This window comes from Nestor notabilis, unplaced genomic scaffold, assembly GCF_000696875.1.
Source record: "Nestor notabilis isolate BGI_N333 unplaced genomic scaffold, ASM69687v1 scaffold5466, whole genome shotgun sequence".
Lineage (NCBI taxonomy): Eukaryota > Metazoa > Chordata > Aves > Psittaciformes > Psittacidae > Nestor > Nestor notabilis.
This window is the reverse complement of record NW_009934135.1, coordinates 69,518-96,795: the sequence shown is the minus strand read 5'-3', so window position 1 is coordinate 96,795 and position 27,278 is coordinate 69,518. Positions and strand designations below refer to the sequence as shown.

Here is a 27,278-nt window from a genome sequence, read left to right as displayed (position 1 = left end):
GCCAGCAGTATTATAATTTCTGCAGTGTGGTCTGGCTAGTAATATAATTTTGCCCACTTTTGGTCCTTGTTCTAAATGTACAAATGCCTCAGGGTCAAAGGGTGATATTTACTTTTTCCATATCTTTTTCAAGGAATGGTCAAAGTACCCAAAGAAAATCAGTATTTTGAGCATTCTTCCAGTGCTATTCTGCATGGTCAATCACATGGACTCCCAGGAGCTGATTTTAGGTTCAGTGACTCATGCGGATTTCACTAAGCATCTTCATGTTTCTTAATTAGCTTAATAAATTAATCAGGAGTTGCAGTACTGAGCAAAATCCAAGCTGAGTGACAAGGTTTTGGGCAATGGGATGAGACTGGATTTGCTTTTAACAGAACTCCTTGGTCCTTCAGTTGCCCATGAATGTCACTGGAAGATTAGCATTTGTTACAAGCCATGTACACATGTAACTTCCTTGGGCTGTTGCTGACTGTTGTTGTAGATGGGAGAAGCTGAGGCAGAAAGCAAATGCTGCCTGCCTAAGTCCAGAGAGGAGTTGTGGGTCAGAGCACTGCCCACAGTTCTCTCCTGGTGCTGCTTATTACACATCACTTGGGTCATTTCTGCCTTTGTTATCAGATCTGGCAGTGTTGCAAAACTGCCTGCTTGCTAAATATCATTGTATCAACACTTAAAGCGAGTGATTAAAGAAAGATAAATGTCATAGATGCAGTGTGGTTAGAGACTGTAGCCAGAAAATCAGTGAGGTATAGAAATTATTTATATAATTTCCATGCACACTTGTTCTCCCTGTTTAATTTGTGTTCTGCTCTCAAAGCCCTAGGAATACCATAGACAATCCAGGTTTCCTTACCTGGATGTTTACTTTATTCAGCTTCAGGATGGATATGTATTGTATGTCCTTAGCAATGGAAAATACAGTTGAAACCTCTCTCAGTTGAATATTTGTATTGACAAATACCAGTGGCCTGATAGAGTCTTTGAATAAAGCTGTAGCCAATTTCTATTTAAAACACTCAGAGGAGTCATTATTTTATTCACAGGCCACTTCTAAAGTTGGGTACATGCTGCGTTGTGCTCTTTTACGATGTATTAAGAAGTCTTCACACTCCTCTGGCTTTTCCTTTAGCCTTTTGTGCCTTGATTACTTCCATACTTGGAGGGTATTTTGCAGTCGTCTGTGCAGCAGTCTGAGAGGGCAGCCAGTCTGGGAATGCATCTTTGTGACACCTCCACCACCAGCACTGATGTTTATTCCGCTGTCTGATGATTTCTGGCAAATTATTGCATCTGGATCAAAATTAACTTGCAAAGACCCAGGAAATGTAATTTTCGGATCTGGTCTGTTTCATCAAGTGACTGCATGAGCTTTGGTGCCATTGCAAAGGAAGGAGAAGAGTTAGGAAGCAAAAGGCAGCCTTTTAGAGGCAGCTGTATTAGGCTGGCTTAAATTCATCTGAGCCCAGCTAAGTGGTGGTTTCATGGAAGTCAGAAACAGGAAAAGTTGACAGTCAAGAGGGAAGAAAGGTTAGTGTCAGCCTGCGTTTGGATGATTTATCTATTTTCAACGGATAAACTCTCTGAAACATATAGTTTTAAGAGCTTAACATTGATTCTACCCACCAAGAAGTCCAGTGATGTTTGAAACTATGACAAGTTTCAATGGTCTCCATACTTCAGGTGATATACAGAAAAACCTTAAAAAATCAGAGATCATGGTAGAGTTAGAAAAAGTATTTCTAGCCTTCTTTTTCATTGTACAAATTACAAAATGTCCGATACCCATCCATAACTAATTCCTTGTCAGCTCATGTTGCATAAGAGAGCAGTAGCTGGTACAGATTTTGGTCATTGTCTCACATTAGGTACTGTTGCTCAGATCAGGGTGTTGCGGCTGCTAAAACTCAGAGAGAGCATAATATTTTAGTGATCCTAAAATCATGGTGGGGACTAGCTCAATGGAAAGGGCATGTATCTGGTTTTGTGCCTGAAAGTCATGCACAATTTCCCATGGTTTTATCGTCCCTCAGGTCCTTCCCCAGTCCCATTTCCATCCATCTTTCCCATTGCTTGTAGATGAGTCCAGGATGCCACTGTTAGAAAGACTGTCCTTTTCAGAACATAAAATTTCATCATTTAGTTCAGCTCAGTCATAAGCAATACAGAAGTGGAGGAGAAGGTGGCAATGTAGTGATTCTGATCAAAGCTGAAACACCGTGGTGATGGCATTGTTTGTTGTTTTTTACTTCAGCCACTTGTACAGATCTGAGCACTCTTAACCATTTACTAATGTGTGAGAATGGTAATCGTCAGGAATTAGCATCTGAATGAGCAGGTGCAAATGAGCTGTTCTGGTTCCTGATAGAAAAGGTTCTTGAAGGAGTCATGTCTTCTGACTTGAAAGCAAATGTACTATCTGAGCAGCCACTGGGAAATAATTTACATTATTTGATTTGTCCGTGTGACCTCTTTTTGTGCCACAGTTCTTCTTGAGCATTGTTAGATTGAAAAGATACTATTGTTGTAATCTATTACAGGGAACAGCACTGATAATAGTAGTTAAATCTTTCCTGGGTTTATGAATTCACCTTTTTTGTTTTTGTACTGTTCATTGAGCAGTAAAAAGAGCTGGAAGTCTTGCAAGGAATGTAGAGAAATAAAACCTGGCACAGGAAAGACTTTCAGTACAATATGAATGTTGATCCTTTAAAATCACAAATCATCTTTCTATTAATTCACTGTAGAATAAGGTCTCCTCAAGATAAGACTCAGCAGTGCTGTGGAGTTGGTATTTAAAGTATGTCCATCTGCATCTAAACGAGTAGCTCCAAGACAATCAGATTATGCAGTAGTTACTTTGGTGAGAATATCGCCTAAGTGGAATGGAAACTTCATTTTGAGTCTAATATTAGACCCTGCTTTGGAAAATTCCTTTTAAATGATCACAAGCTGGGAATAGCAAAAGAATTTAACTTTCGACAGACAGCATTCACCAAGAATTTGTTTTTAACTGCTTATGTTGGGTCCCTGGGAAAGCAGATGTGAAAAACTTACCAAAGTGAATTGACTTGACCTGATGCAATGTTTATATCGGTAGTTGATAAGTTTTCCTCCCTCGTCTAATTTGTTTGGGATATTTTCATTCTTTAAGCATGAGTAAGTCTGGGGTGGAATAGTTTGAATGTTTGTTAGTCTAATAATCTGAATCTTAAAACATGCAGACATTATTGCCTATAAAGGGGTCTAAGCAAAGTTGAACTATTTTGGTTATCTTCCACGGATGGAGAGAAGTATCGTTTTTCAGACCAGGGAAGAAGAATGTGAGACAGTTTTGCTTACCTTCCAATAATTCAGGAAGCATATTAGTATCTGCTTTATTTATACTTCAGAATGCCACTTGTATTTGGCGAACCCTTAGAATGCATGTTACTTTTTATGCAGCTTTATAAAGGAGTGGCACTTTTAATGGCACTTAGGGAAATCAGCAACAAGGGATATCACAGCGGATTCATGATATTATTATTATTATTCCTGTGGCAGAAAAGACTTTAGGAATTATAGAATACACTGTGAATGATGCACAGCTCAGGGATCTTCAGAGCCATTAGTATATCTCATCTTAGTTCTTCTCTTTGTTGATCAGACGCTGTCACTTTGAATATTTTAGTTGATTCCTAAATAAGCCCCCACACTCCTACAGAGCATGGTTATATAAATTATTTTTGAGGAAGGCAGGAGAAAATGAGAAATTCATAAGTTGGGCTGACCTCTTCTTCCCAGCTCTACCCTGTCCTTGTGCTTCTGCGGTTTGGCCATTGTTGCTGTTGTTTCCAAGCTTGAGGAGAACATCCGCAGGAACTCACTGTAAAGGAGGGCTCCAGCCTGGCCTTCCTCTGCCAGTGCATGAGATAAGAATTGGAATAACTGTCAACAAGATAATATAATGAATTCAATGCCAGGGCAACAGTTTCACTGGGAAAGACATTAGAAAGAGAACACTGATCTCTTTAGCTGTTCTCCTTTAGTGCACTAGGTGGATTTATGTGACCCAGGAAAGCATTTCTCAGACAGAAATCAGATTATGATTTTAAGCATTTATTAAACTTTGCCTGTTCTTTCCTGAAGCCTGAGACCAACCTTTTTGTCTTTTTATTTATACCTGTGTGTCTATAATTCTGCTATAATTTCTGATCTTTCAGGAATTTCTACATGTCTAAATTGCTGATCTGTCTCCTTGCAGGCAAGTCTCACCTGGCTATAGTACAAAGAGTAAACAATGAAGGAGAAGGGGATCCTTTTTATGAAGTCCTGGGAATTGTCACTTTAGAAGATGTGATTGAAGAGATCATCAAGTCTGAAATTCTGGATGAAACAGATCTATACAGTGAGTAGAAATATTTGCTCTTCATTTGTAGACCAGGGGGAGGACTCCATCCACAAGCAGTTGTGTCTAATAGCTGTGTTTTGAGAGATGTTAAGTTGCAGATTTAAAATCTCAATGGTCAAAATGACCTGCAGATCCCTCAGACGGCCAAAGTAATTTTTGGTTTTGCAGCATGGGCACCTCATCCCTTTATGCTGTATTAATTCAAAAACATTCCAAGGGGAATGGAGTCTTTTTAGAGTGTCTCTCTGTCACTCATTCAGAAAACTTGAGAATGGAAGGTTGTCTTCAGGGCTGAAAACCAGCATGTCCTAAATTACTCCTCTTTTTATCCTTCAATACAGCTTCTTGCTTCCTTTGTGTTAACATCTGTTGAGGGAGATGATGCTGCAGGTCAGCCATTACCTGGGACTTGAGTGATCCGGTCTCTCTTTTTTCCCAGTTTAGAATTTGCCTGGTCTTTAGCCAGTTACCTAAAGCGTCTTTGCTTCTCTTTCCATCTGCACAATCTGGCCTGTGCATATGGGACTTTCTTTCTGTCATTCTTTATCTGTCTTATCTGTGCTTTGATCACATACTGGCAGATGCTATTTTTTACTGTGCGTTTGCGTGTAGCACAAGGATGTCTCTAGTTCTATTGTAACAGAAATAATTTAAAATATCTTTAAGACTGCTCAGCTGTCCTTTGCTCTCTTTTTCTTTCCTCTTGAAAGGGATCTGAATGTTTCTAGAGCATCTTTTTCAGGCCAGTGCAAGCATCTTCTATCCTCCAAGTCAGATGCCAAATGAGCACTTTTTACTGTGGGATAGACGTAACTTCTACTTTTCTTAATATATTCTTATTGCCTGAACTACTTTCTGTAGCTGGTCAGCATTTTAACAGTATTTATGTGCCCAAAGGTTCATGTAAATCACTGTTGTGTTTTACAATATGCTAAGCAGTCTAATTACTATGCAAATCACAGAAGTCTACTTAGTATCAATTTCTTTTCATGTCTTCATAAATGAATTGTTGGGCTAAGCACTTACAGCATAATGCTTTTACAGGGTGAATTCAGACTTTCTTTTATAGTCCATAAAGATCCCATCTTTGTGTCATCACCTTTGAGATATTTCCCTGTTTATACGAGTGAAAAACATTGCATATGCTTTTCAGTGTTTTTCCCCCACCTTGTTTGTTAAGAGAAATCATATAGATCATGCAATGTTCTTCAGGACAAAAAAAAAAAAAAAGCTTTGACCATTAATAACATGAATAACATGTTAGAAGGCAAGGAAATGAGAATTTAATTTTGCTATCTGAAGACTTCCTACATTAACAAAATAAAGCTGGTGAACATGAGTTTGTTTGAAAATCTCCTTACTGAGAAGGTTTTAGTATTGAAAATTCCTGGTTCAGAACTGGCGGGAAACTTCCCTTCCTAGGCTTCCTGGAGGATGCAGGAAGTTCTGGGGGGTGACTCCTGTTATATACCATGAAGATGAACTTCAGTTTTCTTTATGAAGCGCTGCAGTTCATTCCACTGTTTAGATTGAAGGAAACTGTAGCAGTAAGAGAGAGAGCAGAAATCCAGAGAAGCCATAAGGATCATAGAAAACGTGACAGATTTTGGATTTGGGCAGATTGATGTGCTGTAACCGCTTACAATTGGTGTAGTGATGGGAACATACTTTGGATTTACTGAAGGGACCTAATTGTCCACAATATGTTAAGGCAGCTCATTTTTATTGTTGGTATCAGTGTGTCAGTGCTAGTAACCCCATGTAGTACCAGAGTTCTCTGATGCTGTTCGTTGAGACCAAGCTGGCTTACTCAGCTCATACCAAGCCAACTTGAAACATTTGGACTGATTTGCTCTATGGTAGGTCTTTACTTAAAAGTAGACCTTGTGAAATATTTTGGCAGTGTTGTTACACCTTTGTTCTGCAGTTTAAAAAATGTCTTGTTTTGCTTTGATGGAAACTTGAAATTTGATGAAACGGCTGACCTTGGTGTTGGAGCTGTGCCTTTCTTCTGTTGCCATGAAAATCAATTTTAACTGTGTTAGGGTGGAAGCTACTGTATATTTACATATATTTCAGTTTTTGCTGAAAGCTGTTCTCACTGCTGAAACTCTGCACCTGAATTTCTTAAGTGTTGCATGCCCAATAGATGTATTTCTTCAGAAAATTGCTCTAGTCTGCTTTATCTTATGGCTTGCAGAGATATTGGGAGCAAGGAGAAGATAAGAGCAAGAAAAATTATTACCTATGTCTGGCATACCAACATGTGGACAGACTGAGTACTGAGCAGGAGGCTTTGTACTGGGGATGCTGATGGGGTAGAGAGACAGAGGTAGGCTCTGACTATGTCTCAGCCAGTGTCATGGTAAAGCTGTATGTCTCCTTGAGGAACATAGAGTTCACCATTCTGACGTGGGTTTCACTGGTGACCTGTTTTATTTAGCTTTTTTTTAATTGAAGGCAAGTTTAGTCATCCCTTTAGTACAACTGGAATGCTGCTGTTTTTCACATGTACAAATTCAGAGATGGCTTGCCCCACTGGCATTTTTCTACAAATTGAATACCTTAAACACACAGTTGTGCACATATTCTGCATGTCGTGGATAGTCCGGTTGTAAGCATCAGCTTATGCTGCATTTTTACATAGTCACTCCTGTGCTGTTCAGCAGTCTGCCAGCAAATACACCCCTGGGCAAGCCCATGCTGCAGGGACATTCAGTGCCAGGCCATGGGGCAAATTTGTTACAGAGCTGCACTGCTGCATCTCCACTAGCTTTCACCTAATGATTTATCCTTGGCAGGTCACTTCCCTGAGGGGAGCACCACATTTTATCCAAACATTCCTATTTCCAAACAGCTTTCAAAACAGGTATGTTAAATATATGTGCTAGTAAACACTGTATCACTCCTCCCATTTAAACTACAGAGCTAAGGGAATAAAAATTGTTTTCCCTAATGTTTTTCCACTGTCATCCAGCAAAAGTGTGGCAACATAGAAGAGATTGTGCAACCCTGATTTGTCTGGCAAGACCTACAGATATTGGCATGGTGTACATCAGTATCCTGTGCCAGGAGAGCAGAACTTCATGTAGCTGGAATCTGATCTTTAGGTACACCAAAGTGGTTGCCACCCAATAGAAATTAATGTTTTTACCTTGTTGGCTATTAGGACTGGACTTGCTAACCTTCTGGTGTCTAGAACCAGTAGGCTGCAAAAGCTGTGTCTTTAAAGGAAGCTATTTTAGGCTGTTTAAGAGCTTCAGATTTAGTCCCACTGACTTTCTGTCAGTTGCCAAAACAGGTGATACACAAGGCAACCTGATTTTCACAGCTACGGACAAAAAGAACTGGCAAAACTAACTTAGTTAATTCCTAAACCTTTCTTTTAAAATGAAACAAACTCACAGGCTTACAAAGACCTGTGAAGTGTGTGGGACATAGGCTGTGTGCATCACTGGGAGGATGAGGGAGAGGGGGGCAAGGGGTGTGTAAATCACTGAGGCCTTGGCATCCACCCCTGGCTGCCTTGGGTTGGGCATTCTGGTACTGAGTATGGGCACACGGTCAGTGAGTCTAGTCCTCTGGGAACTGTACTTTCTTTTCTGAGGTTTGAACTCCCTGTTCTGTAGCTGTCTCCAGTCCAAGCTGGCTCCTTCAGGGAGATCTGTGTAGTCATTTGTGGTGTCCTGCATCAGGAATGGAAATTCAGGAGTGTTACAGGAGAGATTATAACCTTTCTTGTGTTTGGACCTCTCCTCTTCCATAGTTCTCTCCCTCAGCCCAGGAGCTCACAGTCAGCCTTGCTGCATTTGATTTGAATGAAAAGTCTAAATATTCCCAGAAACTACTTAAAATAGCTGCAGTATTTGTTGATATCTCACCAAAAGTTACACTGAGGGTATCCCTCATGCATCACGTTGTTGATGTTGTAGAACCAAACAGCGTCACAGCACTGTAAGCAAAGATCAGCTCAGCAGGCCAAGATAATTTCAGTGCCCAGGTCTCCATCTCACCTACTATAGAAAGGACAGACAGGAAATATCTGGTCCACATTAAATTACTTCTGTCACCAGCCAGTCCTTGCTTCCTGTGTCTTATAAGAAGCTCAAAAGTTGTTTGGATAGTGAAGAATAATTAAGACCATCCCTTACAAAAAAAAGCCAAGATAGTGGCTTTAAGCCATATGGCTCTGCTCTTACTGTGTAACGTTTTTCTTGGGGGAAGGTTTCTGAAGAAGCAGCCAAGGCAACAGTGGAAGCAGTTGAATCCACCCATCATTTGAGAGCCTGGGTCTCTCACCTTCATGACTGATGCAGACAGAAAGATTTAAGGCATCCTCCCATGGTGTGATGCTGGCCATGTTCTGAGTTACCACAAGTGCAGTGCGAAGCCTGCGGTGGTACAGTTCATCCACAAGAGAAATAAAAGAGATGCTTTACTGCCTCTCTGAAAAGGCGTTTCCCTGTCCTAGGGCTAAAACTTATACCTGTGGTGACTTTTGCCTCCCTGAAGAGATCAGCAATGGTGCTCCTTGTGAGAAAGTGTCAGCCACAGCATTATAAACACCAGCATTCTCTGAGCTTTTCAGAAGAAAAAAATCCAGTTTCTATCCTTCTTACCTCTTACGAGAGGTAGGACCTAGTGAGAGCTTCGGGGGGGCTTTTGTCCTGTTCACTTTCTATTGCTTTAGTATCCATCTTTCCTTTGACTGCAAGTACAGATAAGGTCTGTCTCACACTATATTCCTAAGGCAGGGATTGTTTTTAGTCTGTAACCACTCCCTTGGGTGGTTTCTATTCCTGCTTTTGGAAGAAAAACTGTAGTCCCTGATGTAGTCCAGGTCCTGGGTAAAGCACTACTAGGGTAAGAGGCTTCTGGTTTCAAAGAAGAAAAAGGGCATGGGTCATCATTGTTTTCCATGTGCTTGGGAATAAGTATCTCAAATTTTCTGGTTTGCTCTGCTCGCAGAATGAGCTTTAGATATCTAGAGTAGATACATTACTATTAGTACAGTATTGCTGTTGACTCTGTGACAGTCCTGTAGTGGGGGCTTGTCCGTGGGAAGCTGAGGATCTAAATGTATTCATGTCTAAAGGGCTAGGTGACTTGGGAAAATCTGTTAATTGCCAGTATTGTGGTTGGGTTTCCTGCAATATACAGTGGAGCTCACAGCTCTCTGACACTATTCTGCTGCTTATACCAATGCCACTTTACGCATGGTGTCAGCAGAGAAGAGCAAGGCCCTGCCATCTGAGAAGAGATCTTTTCTCCCTGGAATTGACACATACCATACCCCACCATGACTATAGCTTGCTGCTTATCTTGTTTCCTAGACATTTTGGCAGATGAGCTCAGTGGGTATATGATAATAGCTGGGTTGTTTGCGCCTCTGCGACATCATCTTTCATTTTGTCTTTCACAAATGGGTATTCCCCTCCAGAGCCCCTGGTTTAGGACACAAACACACCAAGTGACAAGTATTTAGCTGAATAACAAACGGAAGTCCAGGTCCACTAGCAGGCAGATTCCCATATCTGAACTCCTGAAGCTACTCTGTAGTTGATTCTGGCTTCAGTGCTTGTAAAGCATCCAGAGATTCCCACCTCTGAACTACACATCTTGCCAGCCTTGGCTGAACGAAAGAAACTTCATACCCTAGACATTGGGAGTTACTTGGACCAAAGGCATGTGGATTTTGCCAAAGCTGTGAAGAGCCAGTGAAGCCATGATACAGCATAAGAAATAAGTCATTGTATATTTAGTCTATGTACTTGCTGGGAATTTTCTAATGAATGTATATATGAAAAAATAGCTATCACAAACATTTCTGTAGAACAACACCTTTTGATCATTAGTAACACTGGGTAGGACTCCTCCCCACCTAGAAATGTGCATGCACCTTATGTGTAATATGCAGAGCCACTCTGCAATGAGATGTTTGCAAGCAGAGACTTTCCTCCCATCAAAATGATGGAGGCCATGGGTGTCTGGCTGTGCAGGACAGGGGCTTACATCCAGTTGAGCCCACAGCACAGCTGGCTGGTTGTTTCTGGCTTCTGTGTGCCAGTGAGCAGGGCTTGCATGTGCTGCAGAGGAGTCTGTGTGCACCCTGTGCTCTGGGTGGCCATCCTGGCTGACTCCATCCAGCATGGTTCGTGTTGGACCCCGTTCTAACAGAAATTGCTTCCTTCCTTTCTTTTCCCACCCTCCCTTCCCCAGCTGATAACAAGACGAAAAAGAAAGTAGCTCATCGGGACAGGAAGCAGGACTTCTCTGCCTTCAAGCAGACAGACAGCGAGATGAAGGTTAAAATATCACCGCAGCTCCTCCTGGCAATGCACCGGTTCCTGGCAACAGGCAAGTGTGGGTTATCTCTTCTTGCGATCATGCCAGTGCCTCGGAGGCAGTTTGTCAGCAAAGGCCGGTGAGGTGGGTGGGACAGTGCAGGCGGGAAGGGAGGCTGGATTGTGGGGTGACAAATAATGCCACTGTTGTGTTTTTCTTTTTAAATTCTCTCCTCTCCTGTGTTCAGTGTCGGCATGAACCCTCTGAGACATTTACCAGGGGTGGACCAGTAACTTTAAATTGGTCTGAAAGGTAAGGATGAATGCCAAGTGCCGCACTGCATGTCTAGAGTCCGTCAGATTAACGACTAGCAAGTACACCCTATTAGGAAGAGCTCAGGGAACAAACCAAAGAGGACTCGATACCACTGCCCAGCTGACTGTAATTGCACTCTGGCGCCTTCTCCAGAAAGAGATGCTGGACTTTTTGCAGGAAGGTCTAAACCTGTTCCATGAGACTTTTTGACTCCAAGTGAAAAACTCTCCCGACACATTTAATGCAGACTGCGCAGGTGGTTGAACTGTACTTTTAAAAATGGATTTCTGGCTGGCTTGTGTGACCTCCGTTGATGACTTCAGGTTTCAGAGGACAGTTGTCTACATCCCAGAACAACCTGATGTTTTAGCCCCTTGGGTGAGCAGTCTGGCAGAGAGGCCAGGGCCTTGAAAGCTTTCTTGCAGCTGATACTGCCTGTCGTCGTAAAGTTGGTCCCTTCACCTCAGAGATGAGACCTGTTAACAGGAGAGCTTGTGGAAAACATACCTTCCTGTTGCTCATGCTGTCTCTCTTTGACATATAAAGACTTCTCACATGCAGGCCTTTCAGATGGGCGTCTTTCACTGCTGTGTTCAACATATGTTCATGGGTTGAAAATGATAAAGTTGTTCCATCTCAAGTTTGCCACCTCCAGTTGGAAATTAGTACTTCCCCTCCTCTAAAATGCAGTAACTGCCTGCCTAGATGCTCCTAGTCTGCCTTCATGCTTTTTTTTTTGCCTCTGTGACTTGAAGGAAACATGTATGTGATCGGTTATCACATCTCAGCTGAGGGGCAGTAATTCCTTAAAAGGCTTGGACTCCTACGGCTCATGTGCACATGGGCATGTCCTTGGTGAAAGGAAGCAGTTCAACAGGAAGATGTGGATTTAACAGCGAGCAAGGCATTGTTCATGTAGTGGTACAAGACTTGATGGATTTCCCTAAACACCTGCTCAACAGACATAGTCTTACAATGCTGCTTCTCTACTTGTTTTGTGGATGAAAGTGTTGCGTAGCTTAAATCCAGGTCTGTCTGTGAAGCCACTGCTAAATAAGATGAAAGCTACCATTTTGGTTTCTCTGCTCTAAATTGAGAATAGTATGTTTAGCAGAAGAAAGGTACTGGGTCATTAATGGGCCTGTTCTGAAATGAGTTGTTAGAAAAGCTTATCAATTTGCATGTGTAAATCTCGACGTCCCTGGCTTAACTCTCCCACACAAGGATGAGCTTTTCTGCTTCAAACAGCTCTTCTTGGGAACACTGAAGAACAAGTGGATAGGGAATGTGTTCTGTGTGTCAGGCATGAATCCCACATGGTTTGAACTGACCTGCACTGTCTCTCACTTTGAGTAACTCCTTCCATATGAACTGTGGCAGCCCTAGCTGTGTCTTTGATTTATGTAAAGCATCTATCTAGAGTAACTTTCTAAGCCCCAAATGGTGATTCGGTTGTTTTGGTTTTTTCAAAGTGCAATAAATGTAGTAACTAATAATTTGAGGAAGGAAAAAACAAATTCAAAGGTTCTCTCTGCCCCAGCTGTAAAGCTTTTCTATTCATACAACTCTCCAATAAGCCTATACAACTGTGACTCTGAACTCTCAAGAGGGCAAGACTGCCTTTTTCTTTTCCCTTTCAGATGAAGACATGGTTTTTGGTTATTTTGAAAAATACTTCAGTAATGAAAGTTGGGGTATTTCTGTTTGTTTTTTTTTTCCCCTCTTACAAATCTAACAGTCTCAAAAGACAGGAAGCCTGCATTTCCATAATGGATCTCTCTGCATCTGTGTGTCTTTTTTAGGCAAATGCTTATTAACGAGTATTGCTAACTTCTTGCCACGTATATGAAGTGTAATGCCAAGTTGTATCTTGTGTTATAGAAGTAGAAGCATTTGGTCCATCCCAGATGTCAGAGAAGATCCTTCTCAGGCTGCTAAAACATCCCAACGTCATCCAGGAGCTGAAATATGATGACAAGAACAAGAAAGCCCCAGAACACTACCTCTACCAGCGAAACAAGCCTGTTGACTACTTTATTCTCATTTTACAGGTCAGACATGTGGTTATGTAGTTATGTGCAAAATTCTTAAGCTCCTGACATATCCTTCTCTGTATCTCTTCCACTTGTTGAAGTTTGTCTTCTTTCAAACCTGGGAATAGAGCTATGGCTCCTGGGAAGTGCTCCTGCCTCCTTTATGACCTTCCTAACCTTGAACTTCTCACTCAGCTGCTTCCAGCCTCAGTTAAACCAGTTGTGAAGGGTAGACAGCACTTCCCACTTACAGTCATCTGTTGAAAATTACTTTAGGTAACTCTAGGATAGGCAATGCAAGGGAATCCCTTCATCCAGCTGGCATTGCTTGGAAAATAAAGGTACAAATAAATGCCATGTCATAGGAGTTTGGCCAGGATGCTTTCTCTAATGCTTTTTTTCCTTTTGCAAAAGGAGGCATGGGGAGTTTGACAGTGTAGAGAAATGACATTTTTCTGTGCAATTTTGAAGACTGTACCTTTGGTGCTTTGAGAAGCGCAGGTTTTGGTGGGGTCACTGCACCATCTACTGAACCACAGCCCCTGTTGTTCCTGGGCACTCTCCCTACCCCATGACCGCTGTATTTTGGTGGGTTTTAGATTGGAGCTGTACGTGGTGTGGAAGGACTGTTTTCTGCTGGTTCTGTACAGGATTGCTTCCAGTGCTATTATCTCTTGGGTTTTATTTCTTCACAGGAGGTCTTGAACAGCTAGGTAAAGCTTCACACAAAGACTTAGCTTCCATCTGGCACTGTCTGCGCAGGAACAAGAAACAGTCCTTTAAGAGCAATTTTGCTGTAAAGGTGCTTATGTATCAATCCTGCATAACTGAAATCAGTTTTGGTTATAAAAACACAAGCATTGTAGCTAAAGTTGTAACACAGGCCTTGAAATCTTCCTTAATGTGGCCTTAAGAAAAAAAAAGAGGAAGGGGGTAAAAACATTATCAGTGGTAAGTAATTAAGAAAGAACTGGAATATGGAATTTTGGATTCACTGTAGTTCTCTTTTTATAAAGGTTCAGTTTTTTGAAGGGTTTGAGGAGCCTCGGGTAGCTCTTTAACTGCTCTTTCTTATGAGCTAAATCGTTGCCATCTGAAATATTCCAGAGGCAAGATAATGCTCCTGAATGAGGTAATGCTGCAAAGATGCAAATGGAGGACACGGGCAATACAGAAGAATGATAAGTTCTTTCTGAGCTTTCCTGGCATCAATAAATATTTAGCAAACACAATGTGCTAGCTCTATAATGCATTTGGAAAACTGAGTCTTGCAGTGGCTACATACTATAAAAATGGTAACAAGGTTGGTTCTGCAAGGATCAAATGGGAATAAATACTCCGGTTCTGTTTCTTAAATGGACTTACTCTCTTGTGTCAAGAGACCAAGAATACCTTCATAGTAAACGCATGCCAGAACACAATTAAATGTATATTCTGTGCATTAAAGTGCATAAACTAGTGCATTAAAGGTACTGGTTTAGTCTCTGTAAAGTTACTATTTTAGATGGAATGTCACCTGTTTGCAACAGCTTTTCTCTTAGCTAATGGGAAGTTCTTCTGTAGCAGTTTGAGATTTGGTTTTGGCATTGTGTTTTTTCAACATTCCTGTTAGAACATTAAACAGTGGAAAACCAGAAATTGCATGTGCATGCATTTAAACAGGGCAGAATGCATCTAATAGCATGCATGGGGAATTCTTAACGGCTTTGCAGCCGCTGTGACTATGCCAAGCGTGTCTGGTCTTCATATGGCCACTGCTGGGAAGCTTGAAGGTGCTGAGTGTGCTGATGGTCTTGGAACTGAAACTGAACTTGTGATAGTTTTTCATTAGCTACTAACTCCAGACTGACTGTATGTGAAGATCAAAGCCTGGTTGTGTATGTATTTGAGAGACCTAGTCTTGGCTGGTGAGTAACTACCAGGCTAGTAGTTATTTACCAGCAGTTTACCAGAGCTCTCAACCTACTTATTTTAAGTAGGTTGAGAGCTCTGTTTATAACCAGTCTTTGCCTGAGTGATGAAATCGTACCTTTTGGAAGGCTTGTAATGAACAAATAAGCTACTTATTTGTGTTGTGAAGTGAAATTGGTTTTAAAAGGGATTATATGAAGTCGTTGCTTGTGATAGCAGTAAAGTGGCTTTGTGAGCTAGGCACTCTTTTCCTGCTAGGTAGATTTTATGTTTTTTCTCATCTGGGGCAGTTAAACAGACTGGCGTGGTATCAGGGCTGATGCAGGTTGAGTTCATTTTCACGTTTTTCTGTACTGTAAAGTTAAAGGCATGATTATGTATGAGAAATAGTGTTTAATGAAATAAACACACAGAAATCAAATATACCTTTGGACTCATTTTGACCCAATTCTATCCAGTTGATGTTCAGTCTACTTAGTCCACAAGGGACAGGCAGTCTCTGCCCTTTCCAGTCTAGCAGAGGGAAAGCATTGCAGGTAATTATGTTGTTTGACTAAACCCCCAACTTTTATGTAGTTCAACCTGAAAACCGCATGAAATTTCTTCTGTCTGCAGTGGTGTGCTGTAACTCTCAGTGCAGTACCAATAAGGATGGACAAGAGGCCCCACTGAGAAGCCAATTACTTTTTGCTACTTGTTTACCAAAGTAACTGGGATTCTTACAGCTGTGTTTGATATGGTGGGTTCTGTTCTGGAGTCCTTTGTAGGACTTGATGTTAAACATCTGGTTCAGCCCACATCAGAACTGGGTGCACTTGTGTGGTCGTGTGGTGTTATACAGCTTGGAAGCACTGAGGGTCCTTCTAGGTAAGACCCTGCAGAAGAGCAGGATCTTAAGTTAAGGGTGCTGGAATATGTAAAACTGCTAGAAACCAGGAAAACCAAAGTATCCCCAAGGCTGCTCCTTCAGGAATAAGGGCTTTGTTTCTGTGGGAATCTCCTCCTCACGTTTTGTCTCCCATCTCCCTTTCCTATGCTTGTGTTAGTGGGGACTTTTTGTATGAACGTGTGAAATGCGTCAGTGTCTTCAGACCCCAGATGACTGGGCTACTTACAAGCTCCTTGTGATACAGGGGGAGTATTTTTTCACTCTTCATTGAGGGAGAGCAGCCTGGCAGCACTTGGAGCAGGGCAATAGAACCACCCTGAAGTGATTCCAGTCCTCAGAAGGGAGTTCTGCTGGCCACAGGGCACCAAAGACCAGGATAGCTCAGGGCACAAGGGTCTGTCCCTGTTCAGGCACCTTTACAAACTGCAGAGACCATGACACTGCTTAGGAATGTCAGGCAAAACTAGCTTTCAGGGCACAAGTTTGGTCTTGTGCCTTGAGACCTACAGTCCCTTTTAATTGCAGTTCTCTCTCCTTTTCCTTAACAGGGGAAAGTGGAAGTGGAGGCTGGGAAAGAGGGGATGAAGTTTGAAGCTGGTGCTTTTTCCTACTATGGGGTGATGGCCCTCACAGCATCGCCAGGTATGTCCTCTTACCTTCTGCTTCTAGAATGCTCTCCTTGCACAGGCTTGCCAGTCCTGTGAGTGCAGCAGGAGGAGGCTGCACAGGGCATCCCCCCACCATGTCCCTAGGCTGATGTAAATGGTACCTCCTTGCCTGCCTGGCACAGCATCCCTGGAAAGGGCCCTGGCCAGTGGCGATGCTGCCTCTGGCTGTGAAACCCAGTGGCTGGCAGTGGTTTGCCAGCTCCCGGAAGATGCTAGCGTTGGCCTTAGGGAGTGATGTATTTGGGACCGGAGAACAGCTTTGTAGTTTTGCTCACTGTAAGATAACAGGGAAATAACGGTAATAAATAATTAGGGGCAGAGGGACATCTAGTGGTGCGAAGTACAAACGCGCGGTTAGTGTGGGGATTTTTTGCCTTACCGGTCTTGTTTTCAAAGCCGTCTTGAGGAAAAGGAGGGCAGCGGTGCAAGAAAAGCGATTATTCCTGTCAGCTTGTGTGGAAATGTAACCGAGAAACCCGCAAGGGGGATAAGCTGGTGGCTGAGGGCGAGGTGTGAGCCGGTTCCCACCGAAGTGTGAGACAATTCCCAGCAAACAAGTGGTAGCTGCACAAGCCACCACTTCACAGGTGCAGGTTGGGAGATTGTTTTATAATCCACCAAAAGCAGGCTACAGTGCTGTGTTTCAGCATTTGGTGATGCATTTTGGTGTCTGCAGTGTCAATTCTAAGATCTCAACCTCAAATGAGAATCCCCACGGCCCTGTTGGGGAGGGCTGTGTTGGGGCACAGGTCCTGGCATTGGCCATCTGCTGACACAAAGCTGCTTGCTTAGCTCCAAGAAGAGACATTTTTCATGCTGAAATCTGGTCCTCCTGTCACACCAGGGAATATGTTCCACTTGAGAGGCTGCTTGTATTAGCTGTACACTCATGAACACTCCCTTTACATATGTGTACCCATGTCTATGTACATTAGCAAATGGCACTGGAATGAAAATAATATTGTAAGTTGAGTCTAGCCTTGTTAAACATCAGTTCTCTTGGATGTGTGAGTTCATTTTTACAGGCAAGACTAATTCGTCCTTCATTACATCACTTTAATTTGATTAGTTGAGCTCATACCTTTTGAGGCTTGCGAATTAGAAAGTGTGCAGAGCACTGATTGACAGCAGCAGTGTTCACAAGGAATCAGGACACACGGGTACAACTGCACTGTACCCTCAGCTTTGCAGCTCAGCTTTTGCAAGAGCACATGGGCCAAACACAGAGCTGGGTTAGATGTGGTCACTTCTCCTACCAGAACTGTGCTTGGAAATCACTTGTGGCATCTGTTTTGCCAGCATTGTTCAGTTTGAATGTTTTCGTGTGTGGGTTGTTGGGGTTTTTTTTGCGTGTTGCTGTCCATTCCCACAACCATGCCAGCTGTCCCAAGTCCCTTGAGGTCAAATGATCTCCTCTTCATGTGCCTTGAAATCTGTTTTAGATTTTGTCATGCCAAACTTGAGGATATGCAGTATTTTGAAGTAGTCTTGGCCAACATTAGATTTGTTTACCTTCAACTGGTTGGCTTTTACTAGTAGCAAACCCCTTATTTTGCTGACTTTTCCTCCAGGTGTTAGAGAATTTGTTTTATGATATCTTGTAGCACCCTGAGATTCCTGTTGCTCAGTGTAGAGAGGAAAGCTGAGTAGAACTGTAAGTAATTTCTGAACAAGAGAAAACTTCTGCTCTTCTGTGTGTCCTAATTAGACTTGATATGCCTCCTCTCACCACTTGGAATGTAAAGTCAGTAACAGGAGAGTAAAGCATTAAAAAGCCCTGAAAGCAAACGCTTCCTATCCACCTAAACAAAACAACACACACCACCACCCAAAAAAGAAGCTTTTTTCTTTAACGGTAGCTGGGGAGGGATTTGCAGTAATGATGAGCAGTACTATTCCCATCCTGAAAAAGGTGAGCTTAGAGAATCACAACCTCACTTGACATTTTACTGAAAACTTGAACTGTGACATGTCTTTTGGTTTTATTTCTGGTTTTGTCTGACTTGTGTAAGGAACAGCACCATGAAAGCTCTCTGGCTTGTTTTAACTCTTTGCCTTTCAGGCTGGAGTGGGCACCCCTGCTTCTTTTGAATTGTTTCAGAACTGAGTGTACCTTGATGGACTGTCCTGTGCTGAATAATCATTCAAATTAGCAAATGAAAATTGTTCACTTCACTGTAATTCCTTTGGCTTGTTTTTTGATTTATTCCTAAAACTGTTTAATTGTCTTTTTGTTGGTTTTGCTTTTGTTTTAACCTTTTACTTTTTCACAGTTGATTTGCACTTTTGGTTTTAGTTCCTCAGTGTGTGAACTGGCTCCTTCCCCTGTCGAGTGTGGATAGCTGCTGCCTTTCTGGTCGTGATCTCATCCTTTTTCTCTCCCTCTTCTAGTTCCCTTGTCCCTGTCTCGTACCTTTGTTGTCAGCAGAACAGAGTTGTTAGCAGCAGGTTCTCCAGGTAAATCCGCATGCTTCTATTTTCACCATTCTTGTGACTGCCCTGATGCCATAAAAAGTCAGCTGCAGTCTGTATTTTTCTGACCCCTTTGCCTGTTAGGGAGAAGTCCAGCACAGAATTATGCCTCACAGGTGGGTATCCTGGACTTTCATTTGTGGTAACTGGTAGCAATGTGACAGAGCCATCAAAATGGGAAGAACTAGAAACACGTTGAAGGAAATGTCTTTGATAATGTGTGTTTTTTCTTGTTTCTTTTATGTACACTGGTGGAAAATTAGAAGGGGAGATTTTTTTAAAAAGAAGGTATTCTCCCCCAAGCTGAGGCTTAAAGATTTCTGGAGAAAATGGATTTGGCAGAGGAGAATGTCTGCTGCTAAACTGCCATAAAAGGAAAACCTCTTTAATGAAAGAATCCTTATATCCTCATACGGGTAAATTCTATGGTTTGTATAGTCTGGCCATTTCAATTCCTGAAAAGCTCTGAGTGTTCTCTCAGTGAGGTTAATGCCATGGCCCGGCACAGTGACGAACGGATTTGCTATGGAATGTGCAAGAAGGTTGTGGGACCTCCTGTGGGGTTTTCTGGTTCCCATTTTACTTAAGACCTTTCCCTGCTGAATAACCAAGTTGACTGACACAGAAATCCCTTTGGAGAGCAGAGACCAAGGAGGGAACACATTGGGCCAAAAAGAGCTCTGAGATGTGGTTGAGCGGTTGGAAATCGGGAAGGGTCAAGAACTGAGCTTTGCAGACACTGAATGCACAGAATAGTTGAGAGAAATGGAAACCTATCAAGAAAGTCTGATGGAAGAGCACAATCCTAAAATAGTTCGGGCCACAGCGAACATATTTCTTCCTTTTGAAGTTTTCTTCTTCAGATGAAATGTCTTTCTTTAGACCTAAAGGCAAACGAGATAATGATACACATATTTAAGTGAAACATCTCCTAAACATTAATACATATCATGATTTTCATAAACTTTCACCATCTGCTTCCTGTATGTTCCTCCTCTTCTTTTTTCACTTTTGAAAATGTATTTCACTGTCAGTCCTTAAATTACTCTCATGCACATTCCAAACAAACTACAGGTTGTTGCCCTGCAGGGTTTTTTTTTCCTGCCCTGTTAAAGTTTCCTGCTGCTAAACTTCAAAGAAGGGGGAGAAATTTAATCTTTCTTTAATTAAAATACCTGATGGCTTTCTTTTAAGCTCAGAGGCTTTGATTATCTTTTTTAGCTTGGTTCTTTTGTTTTACCAGATCTTCCTTTTTTTTTGTTTTCCCCTTTTCCTTCCTACAAATAAGTATATACTTTGCACATGCAAGTTGTTTTCAATATAAATGTCAAGCATATTTTCATAGCTCCTTTTCCAACTAAAAAAACTTAATGAAAAATGAAAAATAATGGGAAGAGTCTCCTTTGAAAGGAACTGATATGGTAAGCCTGTCACTATGGCAATGTGGTATCAGTTTTGAAGAAACTTGGAATTTCTGCTGGGTTCTTCTAAAAAGGATCCTGTTGTTTAACTCCAAATTCGTAATACAGTTGTACTGATTGTTTGTCTTGTGGTTTGTGGTCTTTATCCCCTGTATAGGAAGGTGAGGTATGGGTAGAAAAGATCTGGGTAGAAAAGATCTGTTTAGATCAGGACTGGCCTGCTAGGGGGCTGTCAGGGCACTGTTCTGCAACAGACCTGCCTGGTATTCCTCTGTCATCTGCCCTTTCAGTATCTTCCCTTCATCATTAACTTCCCTTCTCCCTTCCTGACTTTTACATGGTCCAGAAGTGATGTCCTTCCCCTCAGATATTTAGTAATCATACCTTTTTGTTCTGTCCTTTTGTTTCACCTGTCCTATTTTTTTGGTTTTGTTTTAATGTATTCTTTGTCATGTTGCTCTCTGCCCTCCTTTGTTTTTAATTAGTAATGTACTATAACCTGGTGAAAAGAAAGAGCAGATATAGTTGCACTAGTATAAAGCTGTTCCACATGGAAACCTTTATGCTGAGCAGTAACGATGCTGTTCTTGTCACACATAGATAAATTTTGTGTATGCAGGTGGGAAAGACAGGATGAATTCATTCAGCCTTCACAGCTCCTTGCTCTCCAGTGGGAATTACAGCATCAAGCTCTGTGTGAAGATAGAGCTTTGGCTCCTGGCAGCAGTTATTGTAGCCTCCTGTGGCTTTCAAGATGGCAAGTCGGTGTGGAGGAAAACCTTGCAGGGGAGTGCTTCCCCCTAAGCCTGTACTTGGTGTTGCCATAGGGACCTGCACTAATTCCATAGTGCAGAAATGGCAGAAAAATTGCCAAATTGTCAGAACCTGTATTTTTATGTTCCCTTTTCTAAAATTAAATGAAAGGCAACATCAGAGGGTTTTTAAGTGGGAAATAAAAAACAGGGCAATTCTGCCATGCATCTAGAAACATCTAAAGTGTTTGGTTTAGGAAAGGCTATATGCAAGGATGTAGAACAGGTTGTGTCATTTGGGCAAGGAAAGATTTTATTTATAGTGATTAAATGGCAGAGGTAGGGTTGAATTTTAGGGAGCTTTTTTTTTTTTAAAAAAATAACTTTATATATCTAGAAGTCTTCAAAAAAATAAAAGGATTTGTAAAGCTTGCAAGTATACCATTGCCAATGTGTTTGAAGAGGCTTCGTGTGTTAAGATTATATGAAAATGATCTTTCAGCTGAGAATGGGCGTCACGTGAAGGTTGAGTAGCATAGTTTACATCAAGTTTGGGCTGGCTGAATGAAATTTAACCTCACTAACACCCAAAACCTCACCAGTCCCAAAGGCAGCTATTTAATCAGCATGTACTGTGTGTGCACCCAGGAAGAAGCCCATTGACAGGAGGGCTTGGGATCTCTCTAAGGATGTAAGAGAGATCCTAAGATCCCTCTTCTGGATCACCGTGTGGGTGGAAGATAGGGATGCAGAATGTCTATGGCTTCCTGAAAGCACATTTACTTGAGTTGAACTGAGGCCAATCACACTTGCAGGGGACGGCTGTGAGGGTTTCAAGTGAAACCTTCCAGTGGTTAAAGGCCAGTGATAGAAAATGTTGTCTTCAGTTTACTCCTTTCCCGGACACAGATTTTTCTTTGTAGCATGGACTGTTTTCCCTGTTTTGCTGGCTGGCATATACCACGTGAAGCTTGTTCTCCTTCACTGAGTTTTTGCCCCTTTAAGCACTGGGAGGTACTTGAGGAAACAGTAAAGTAATCATCATGTGGACTGCTCTCTGGTCCACTGAGGACTGTATCACTTAGGATTTGAAACTGTCTGCTCTAATTCAGAGAACAAGGCATATGTTGGTACCAGATGGAATAAAAGGGAGGAAGGGCTAGCTGGAACAGACTGTGGATGAAAGGTCTGGTATGGAGTTACAATTATAAATTATTAAAAAAAAAAAAGAATGTATTAAGCATGGTCTGACTATCAAGAACTTCTGTAAGGGAGCCTTGGAAGTTACCTTTCTCTGGTGGTTACCACTTACCAGCTGAAGCACTGTCAACAGCTGTGCACAGGGTACACTGAGCATAAACAAAACCAGGTTTGTTTAAGGCATGTTCAGTGGTGTCAGCTACCAGCTCTGGCCTCAAAATATACTCTTTTTCAGAGCAACTGGGTAGTTTAATTGCATGTCTAGTTATCAGTGGATTAAGTATTTGCAGTTCTTTTGTGCTACATCATGATGTATTATGTCCCTTTGAAACTGGTGGTTTTAAATGTTTCTTACTTGATTTAAGAAATCTCTCACTCTTGCCTGTTTCTCAGCCGAAAACAAGTCTCCACCTCGGCCCTGCGGCTTGAATCACTCAGACTCTTTAAACCGAAGTGATCGCATCGACGCAGTGACACCAACGTTAGGGAGCAGCAACAACCAGCTGAATGCATCTTTCCTCCAAGTGTATGTTCCAGACTACTCAGTGAAAGCAATCTCAGACATTCAGTTTGTCAAGGTAGGAAAAAAGCTAGAAAGGCCCTGCTGGAAAGCTGGGCTTGGCTGGTAGGATGGAGAGCCTGGGGAAGGGAGGTCTCTTTAGATCACTTTGTGAGTAAACAGGATTATGAAAGCAGCCGTTTGAAAGTCACTTTAAATTACTTTCTCCCAATATCTGCTGTCCATTGATTTGTCTTCACTGTTCTTCTCCTTTAGGCTCATAAGTAGATTGGTCACATAAAGTTCTGGATTTCAGGTCCCTCGAGGAAAGATAATAGAAAATAACCTCTCTTTGCTTTTAGTCATGAACAACGTATCTTTGTGAAGCCTTTGGAGCCATCAGAAATGGAGACCCTTCATTATCAGTGTCCTTTTCTAAAGGATGAAACATTTTCTGTTGGCTGCAGCTTTTTTTCACTTCTGATTTTGGTTTCGGTTTGGGGTTCTTGATCTAACTTTCCAACTTGTCATCCTTCTTCTGCTTGGAGAAGTCGGACATTTCTCTTTATCTTAACTTCACATGTTAGGCTCATGTCTCATCCTACCAGTGAGTTGCTGCATGAATACATCTCTGTCCCCCAGCATGGTGCATCCCACGCTGAAATGTGTGTGAGTCCTGTGGGATAGGAAATCTAACTGAGCTGAGGAACAGCTGATGCTGGCAGCAATTCCAGCCCAGCTGAGAGTCCAAGGAAGCTGACATCCCATGGCCAGAAGTTGACCTTGATGCTTTTCTTAAATGAAGTGCACCTTCACAGTTTCTTTATATGCAGTTCAAGTGATTTGTGAACTCAGCTTCTGTCAAAGTCAATTCAATGTTAAGAATGTGGAATAGAGTAGAAATACTAGAATGTTAAATCAGTTATTCTGTAGCCAAATTTTAGCAGTACAGTCTCGCATTGAGAACTCGACAGATGCAAGTGTACTGGTCGATGGTTCAAGCCTTCAAGGCTTAGATCAGTAAATATTTATCACTGGGTGAGTGTTTCTCACTACAGCTCTCAATGTCTAATCTGCTGTACAGAGCAGCTGCTCATCTTATGCTGGTTTATGAGGAGTCCTTCCAACTCTCACTGTGTTCATACCGAGGCTAATGAACGCTAAACTGTCTCATGCTTCTGCACTAAGACTTGCATTCCTCTTTTTGCATCACTGCTTTATACACAGGACAGAGTACTCAACATTAGTGTTTTCACTGTGCCACATGAGTATTTATTCAGTTAATACCTTGTAAACCAGGGTTGTGACCTGCTCGTGCATGTTTTGGATTTTGCTTTTAGAGTTGTGACCTGGTCCATCTGACTCTCTCCATTTCCAGTCTCTCTCTTGTGTTGCTACTGAAACATATGGTTTTCCAAAAGTCTTGTCTCACCTTTTCCACTTTCCTGCCTGCTGAGATGATCCGCTGCTGTTGTAGCACACAGGGCTGCCAGTGCACGTGCATCCTGCTGCCTGTCCTGGCTGAGAAGGCTGACCTGGAGGAGTTTACGGGGCAGGTTGCTTGTGGCTCCAGGAGGAATTCTGTCCTCTACCACCATATGCAGATATATGGGGCTACAGGCTTCCTTGCCTTGGGGCATGGTGGGCGGTAACATTCTGCTCTAGGCCAGCTCTAGTTGTGACTGTTCTCCTGAGTGCAACTGGCTCTTGCAGACTAATTTGGACTCATGTCTATGGAGATCCCAGTCTTTTCTAGAATCGAATGTCCTTCTGCATCAGAATGTCCTTCAAATGTATCAGAATAAGGCTGTAGCTCCTGCTGCATTTGCTGGCCTAGACAAGAGCAGTAATGCTTGTACTCTCTGTCTGTGGAACATTTAGACCTGCACCAGGAGCTCGCTGAAGTTGGGAGGAAGACTTCACTGAACTCTGGTTCTGGCCCTAAAAATGTGCATGGTTAGAAGGAAATGGAAATCTGATTTTAAAATCTCTGCACAGAAATAAATCCCTGCCTTTGAACAGCATGGTGGTTGCACAGCTCTGTGCTTCTGCCCTGTCTGGAAATGTCACCATGCTGTGGTGTTGAGTTGGGATGCTCTAGGCTTGCGAAGTGCAGGGATGTTTTATAGAACTAGGTAAACAAGAGGGTTTGAGGTATGATCATATGGAAAGGGAAGGCACTTGATTTTCTCAGTGTGCCCCACAGGGGACACAAAAGTGTGACTGACTGTTTTTATTCCTTCCTTCTGTTCTTGGAGCAGATCTCAAGACAGCAGTACCAAAATGCCCTGATGGCATCCCGGATGGACAAAACACCTCAGTCCTCGGACAGTGAAAACACTAAAATCGAACTGACTCTTACGGAGCTGCATGATGGTTTGCCAGATGAGACAGCAAACCTGCTGAATGAACAGAACTGTGTGACTCACAACAAGCCCAACCACAGTATGCACAGTGAAGGAGCCATCTAGGAGCTGACTCCCCACAACCCACCCATCCCATCTCCTCAGCAGGACCAGCCCTCGCTCCTTCCTGCCTCCTCCCCGAGTGTGAACACTGTTAGTATGTGCTTGCAACACTGTGCTGCATCCAGTGTTCTGAGACCAAAGACATTTGTGTCCGTTGTGGGAGCAGAAAAGGAAGAAACAGGAAGAAAGGAGCAAAGAGCAAGAGAGAATAAAGCCCCAACTGTACTCTGGGAATGGTGAGCCACCCTTCAGAATGATGAAAATAATTCTTGCAAAATAGAATTGTGTTTATTTTTTATCTGTATTTTTGATCCTTGTTGGGTTTTTCCTCCTCAAACACATATGGAGAAGTTTAAAAGCTCCTCCAGTTATTTTTTCAAGAGAGATCTTGTTTTTAAAAAGTATTTTACAGAGTTTTAGATTGTTTCTGTCCCTCCCAAACCTCAAGTGGGCTCTGTTGTGGTTTTGTGAATTGGCTCCAATGTCCTTAGGCCTCTTTTCACCCCTTTCTGGTCCTTTCTGTGGCCCTGTTGAAGAAGTTAGAAACTGGTACTTGTATGTTATTTGTGTCCTAAGAATGAGTGAGCTTCAAGGAACCTCTGGTTTCAGCCACCTGGAGGGCCAAGGGATGAGTACTATTACACTCTTCCAGTTAAGTTTCAGGGAAGGAGTGGTTACTTTGGTATTTAATGTTGTCTAAAATTTCAGAAGGTTTCTTTGTAAAACAGGCAAAAGCATTGTTACACTTACAGTTTTGTAACCTCCATTATGTTATGTTGAAGTTGATATTGGGGGAGGGGGAAGGAGTTAATTAGCAAAACTACAATCTCATGGAATGAAAGCCAGGCATAGTTTTCCATAATGAAGTAACTGGGTGATTTTTTTTCATTGATGTTCCTGACAGTTGCATGGTGAAGTAATGTGTGCACCCCAAAATGACAAGGTTTTAAGCACTCATGTGCTGTAGCGGTCTGCACCTTAGCCAGATGTGTAGATGTGCAGTCTTTGCTAAAGAACACAGAACATCGGTCCCCACCTCCCTTCAATCTCAAGTATTAACACAAAAGATGCTGCTACAATTATGCCCAAAGTACATCCTCCAGGTGACAGTAAACCTCTGCCAGTGCAAGGATGGGCTCTGCTGAGGAGTTGGGACCATCCTCTTCTCTCCAAGAACTGACAAAACTTTTCGGACGTGAGTGTATTGCACTTCAGGGATTTGGAGAGGTTCGTTTCCAGGCTGTTCCCAGCCGTGTTCCTTCCTTTGAGTGGATTTAGTGCATTTCCTTCTCTCTTGCCCCTTTTAACAGCCATTTTAAGGATTATCGTGGTAGCAGAGCGCCTCCCACCCAGCTGCCACTAGTGCAGGGCACCCTGCGTTGGGCAGCAGAAACCAATTCCTCTACCCCAAAAACCTGAATGCAGACTGGGTGCAAGCAGGAGGCACCCTGTGGCAGTTGTGCATCACACATTCCCCACTCCTACAGATGGAGTCTAAGTCCTCAAATGAAGAAAACAGAAGTCATCTCCCTCTGATCCTCTCCCTTTCCAGTGCTCTCAAACAAAATGTGAACTTTGCCCTTGGTTTCTGGAGTGATTAATAAATCAGGCATTTCAGTTTCTCTGTTTGGAGACCCTTCCGAGGCCCCTGGCTATGTAGCATTTCCTTTCTTTACAACCACATAATCTCATCTGACCCTCAAAGAAGCCCCCAGCCCCAAATGCAACTGCCAGAGTGCTCTGTGCCTGCCCCGTCTCTCCTGTTTGTGGGCTAGGAAAGTTCCCATGGTCTGTCTTTGTGAATGGCGGCAGGAAAGGTGCAATATTGTGCTGCAGGATCTCCTTGCAGGAAACCGGAGTGTGTGGTGTCAGAGCCAGTTTGGTCTCTGTGTGTGTCATGGTTTAAGCCCAGCCGGTAACTCAGAACCACGCAGCCGCTCGTTCACTCCCCCTCTTCTTTCTCCACCCGCTCCTG

At 42.5% G+C, this 27,278-nt stretch overlaps 1 protein-coding gene across 1 annotated transcript; it reads left to right on the top strand.

The window, feature by feature from the left end:
• Positions 1 to 4,243: 4,243 nt before the first annotated feature.
• Positions 4,244 to 25,744, top strand: CNNM2 (cyclin and CBS domain divalent metal cation transport mediator 2; the record flags this gene model as incomplete). Its single annotated transcript, XM_010017178.1, has 7 exons — positions 4,244 to 4,387; positions 10,610 to 10,747; positions 12,872 to 13,041; positions 16,372 to 16,465; positions 18,883 to 18,948; positions 22,730 to 22,914; positions 25,097 to 25,744. Coding segments are annotated over 7 exons (1,007 nt in total), but the record flags the coding sequence as incomplete, so codon positions are not given.
• Positions 25,745 to 27,278: the final 1,534 nt, after the last annotated feature.